Source organism: Cynara cardunculus, unplaced genomic scaffold (assembly GCF_001531365.2).
Source record: "Cynara cardunculus var. scolymus isolate 2C unplaced genomic scaffold, CcrdV1 Un_Scaffold_6478, whole genome shotgun sequence".
In the NCBI taxonomy this organism is placed as follows: domain Eukaryota; kingdom Viridiplantae; phylum Streptophyta; class Magnoliopsida; order Asterales; family Asteraceae; genus Cynara; species Cynara cardunculus.
Window position 1 is genome coordinate 8,496 of NW_020202988.1, and position 4,386 is coordinate 12,881.

At 39.6% G+C, this 4,386-nt stretch overlaps 1 protein-coding gene across 1 annotated transcript; it reads right to left on the reverse strand.

Moving 5' to 3' along the window:
- Positions 1 to 2,608: 2,608 nt before the first annotated feature.
- Positions 2,609 to 4,063, reverse strand: LOC112504674. The gene is made up of 2 exons (XM_025108619.1): positions 3,481 to 4,063; positions 2,609 to 3,165 (listed from the first exon to the last, which is right to left on the reverse strand). The coding sequence occupies exons 1-2, from the start codon at positions 4,061 to 4,063 to the stop codon at positions 2,609 to 2,611; spliced, it is 1,140 nt and encodes a 379-aa protein (XP_024964387.1).
- Between the last annotated feature and the right edge of the window lie 323 nt (positions 4,064 to 4,386).

A 4,386-nucleotide genomic window follows, 5' to 3' on the forward strand; every position in this document is an offset into this window, starting at 1 on the left:
CTATCACTGAAGCTTTTCTTTTCAGTGATTAAAATGTTTTAAAGGTTTGTTTCATTGATTCTATTTATCGCTAAACAATTATACGTGAGTATATCTCTTTTATACTTGTCTTTATTTAAAATCAAAATGATCACTGAACCTTTCTACCTTCAGCGATTCAAATGTTTTTAGATGACAGTTTATGTGATTCTCTTATCACTGACACTGAAGTCTTTATGAAAATATTTTCTTCTAAGTTATTTTCAGTTCTTAAAACTTGAAACCATCACTGAAGCTTCTCTTCTTCAGTGATCAAAATGTTTTAAAAGGTTTTTATTCAGTGATTGTCTTATCACTGATTGTGACTCTTCAAATTTCTTATAAAATTTTTGTTTTAAAAGAAATAGTTAATGAACAGTCTTAATAACGACATTCTCTGTTACCAATACGAATCTTCAGACGCGCAAAAAGGTCTAACACACGCAACCCACTTTATCTTCCATCCAATCATGGACGAGAACGTGCCATATTTCTCATAATGGCATTTCCTCAACCGTCGTATTTTTCTCTCTCTTATTTCTTTTCTTTCTCCTCCTACCTATAAACATGGGATCTCTTCCCTCATATTTTCTTTACGCTTACAAAAATCTTTGACGAACCTCCACCAAAAAGTCTTTGCAAGCAAGAACTCTCAAGAACACTCAAATCCTTCAACTTCTTCAAAGAACTCTAAGGCTGATAAATTTATTTACATTTTGAACTGTTCTCCTTCTAATGAAACAAATGTTTGAGATTTTAAGAACCTTGTTCTCTTAAAACACAAACAGAAAGATTAATAACACATTCTTATTCATGGTTATAATCTAGTTTCAAAAACACTAATCTATTTGAAAACTCCTAATATCTTTTTTGTAGATTTTTCAAAAAAAGTTTTATTGTTCAAAAGCTTAAAAAGATCACAATAAATCTAGGACTACTAATATAAACTCTTTTTCTCCTTATTTCCTTACCATAAACAGAAAATGATTGCTAAGAATGTGAACTTTGTTGTGGAAGACATCTCCTTCAAGGCCAATAACCACATTGCCTTGTTGGACATTCCCATTAACAAAACCATCTACTTGGATGTTGCTGCCTTCCTCCACATGTCCTCTATCGCCTATGCTCTCAACCATGAACCTGTCATGGTTAGGGAGGCCTTTTAGCAGTTCTAGATGACTGCTGAGGTGGTGCAAGAGGAGGATAAGAATAGTCTTCAGGTGGAGAAAATATCTTTCACCTTTAACAGGATGACTGTTAGCTTCGACGTGACCACTCTAAGGCACGCACTTCATTTCCCAAAGGGGACCTTCGCCAACAAACCCTCCACTGCTGAGATCATCGCCTACTTTGATAACATTGGCTACCAATGGCGAATAAAGAAGGACGCCAGCGAGCCCCTCAAGTCGCTGTCAATGATTAAGAAGAACTGCATGTTAGCGGTGTGGCAATACCTGTTCTCACAATTCATCCAGAGTATGGGTGGAAAGAATGGTGTCTAGGATCAGGCTTCCCGAGTCGCCCTCACCATTGGCGTCTCAGTGATCCAACACCGCCCGATCAACTATGTTGTCGTCATCTTCGACGACCTGGCGCTGAACCTGAACACATGTCAGAAGGAGAAAGTGGTGCCCTAGAGAAAGTGGTGCCCAAAATTTCGAAGTAAATCAAGAATCTCGATCAGAAATTACCTTCAGAGGAACACCATGTCGTGCAATAATCTCGTCGACATAAATTTGTGCCCATTTATGCATAGAATACGACTCTCGAACAGGCAGAAAGTGAGCACTTTTGGTTAAACGGTCCACGACAACCCAGATGCTGTCGTGCTGACGAGACATCTTCGATAGCTTTGTAACAAAATCCATTGTAAGTTCCTCCCATTTCCACACCGGTATATCGAGAGGTTGAAGGCTACCATAAGGTTTTTGGTGTTCAGCTTTAACCTGCGAACACGTAACACATTGTTCCACATATCGGCCGATATCATGCTTCATTCCCGACCACCAATATTCATATCTCAAATCGTAATACATCTTTGTACTGCCCGGATGCACGGACATCCGCGACTTATGTGCTTCAGATAATACCAATTCCCAAATACCACCGAGTTTTGGAATCCAAACACGGTCCTTGAAGACWTTAAGTCCTCGACTATCATCTGTCAGATACAAAACATAACCAACTATACGTTCTGGTTTCACATGATCAGGCTTCAAAGCCTCTACTTGCCATTTTCGTATGTTGTCAACTAGTGTGGATGTCACAGACGTATGTGTAATAGCATAACACATGGAGTTTGCATAAGTCTTCCGGCTTAAAGCATCTGGAACAACATTAGCTTTACCTGGATGATAGAGAATTTCACATTCATAGTCTTTAATCAGTTCCATGGCTCGTTGTTGCCTCTTGTTCAAAGTCTGTTGAGTGAAGATATACTTCAAACTCTTATGATCTGTGAATAGTCGACATTTGATACCATGTAAGTAATGACGCCATAATTTTAGTGCAAAAACGACCGCTGCCAACTCAAGATCATGAGTTGGATAGTTCTTTTCATAATCTTTCAACTGTCTCGATGCGTATGCAATTACGTTGCCTCGCTGCATAAGAACACAACCGAGACCCAGTTTAGAAGCATCACTGTAACTACCAAGTCGTCACTACCTTCTGGTAAAGCTAGAACATGAGCATTTGACAAACAAAGCTTTAACACCTGAAAAGCATTCTCTTGAGCTTCACCCCATTCAAACTTGACATCTTTCTGGGTCAACGAAGTTAAAGGCACGACAATTTTAGAGAAATATTGTATGAATCGTCTATAATAACCCGCGAGTCCAAGAAAACTACGAATCTCAGATGCATTCTTAGGTTGCTCCCAATTCTTTACAGCTTCAACTTTGGACGGGTCAACCGACACACCGTCACAAGAAATTGTATGACCTAGGAATTGCACCTGACGTAGCCAAAATTCACATTTCGAAAATTTAGCATATAGACGCTCTTGTCGAAGTGTTTCAAGCATCTCACACAAATGCTTCACGTGATCCGCTTCAAATTTGGAATATGCAAGAATATCGTCTATAAACACGATCACAGATTTGTCCAACATTGGCCGGCACACACGATTCATCATATCCATGAACGCTGCAGGTGCATTAGTTAAACCGAATGCCATAACAAAAAATTCATAGTGGCCATAACGTGTATGGAAAGCCGTTTTTGATTCATCTTCTTCACGCACTCTCAGTTGATGATAACCCGACCGTAAATCAATTTTAGAGAAGTAACTCGCACCTTGCAATTGGTCGAACAAATCATCGATACGCGAAAGTGGATATTTGTTCTTGATCGTTACTTTGTTTAACTCACAGTAATTGATGCACATACGCATTGAACCGTCTTTCTTCTTGACAAATAGTACTGGAGCACCCCAAGGAGAAGTGCTCGGTCGGATAAAACCTTTATCGAGAAGTTCTTGCAGTTGATTCTTCATTTCTTTCATTTCAGCCGGAGCCAGACGATATGGCTTCCTAGCAATCGGCGTTGCACCAGGAATTAAGTCAATTTGAAATTCAACTTGTCTATCAGGAGGTAAACCGGGTAAGTCCTGGGGAAATACATCCGGAAATTCACACACAACCGGTACGTCACTAACCGTTTTCTTTACCTCTTTCGACGCATAAAAAATATAGGCTAAATAGGAAGAACAACCTTTAGATAGGTGTCTTCGAGCTTTAAGCGTAGAAATCAACTTTACGTCCCCTTTACGCTTTTCATCGTAAACATATAAATAGTCGACGTCGTTCGGTATATGGATTATGCATTGAAAACACAAAATATAAGCCCGATTCTTAGCCAACCAATCCATACCAATAATTATATCAAAGCTATGGATATCCATTGGTACAAGATCTACGAAAAACTCATGCTCATCTAATTGCAACACACAATCTTTGTAAACTTTATCAGCTAGCATAGATGTGCCATCAGCAGTGTCAACGTAAAAAATTTTACAAGCACATATGGCACAAAGTTTAAACATCGAGCAAACGTATGAGAAACGAATGAATTAGTAGCACCAGAATCAAATAAGATACGAGCGGGATGAGAATTAACGAGAAATATACCCATAACCACATCCGGTTTATCTCGAGCTTCCTCAGCAGTGATTTGAAAAGCTCTGGCCTGGACGCGCAATACCTCCTCCGTTTGACGAGCAGCACCACTAGTAGAAGGTCAGCGAACAGAAGCCTTACTTTCCTCAGGTTTAGATCGAGGGCATTCTCTTTGACGATGGCCTATAGCACCACATGAGTAGCATGTCATATTCCTCCTCGGGCAGTTCGGTCTAACGTGTCCAACTTC

What these genes read in the sequence shown, in the direction of transcription:
- LOC112504674 (XM_025108619.1), bottom strand. Translation starts at nt 4,063, where the DNA reads ATGTTTAAACTTTGTGCCATATGTGCTTGTAAAATTTTTTACGTTGAC. An exon ending in GCAAGAACTTCTCGATAAAG is followed by an intron (nt 3,166 to 3,480) that starts GTTTTATCCGAC and finishes ATGCACCTGCAG; the next exon opens with CGTTCATGGATATGATGAAT.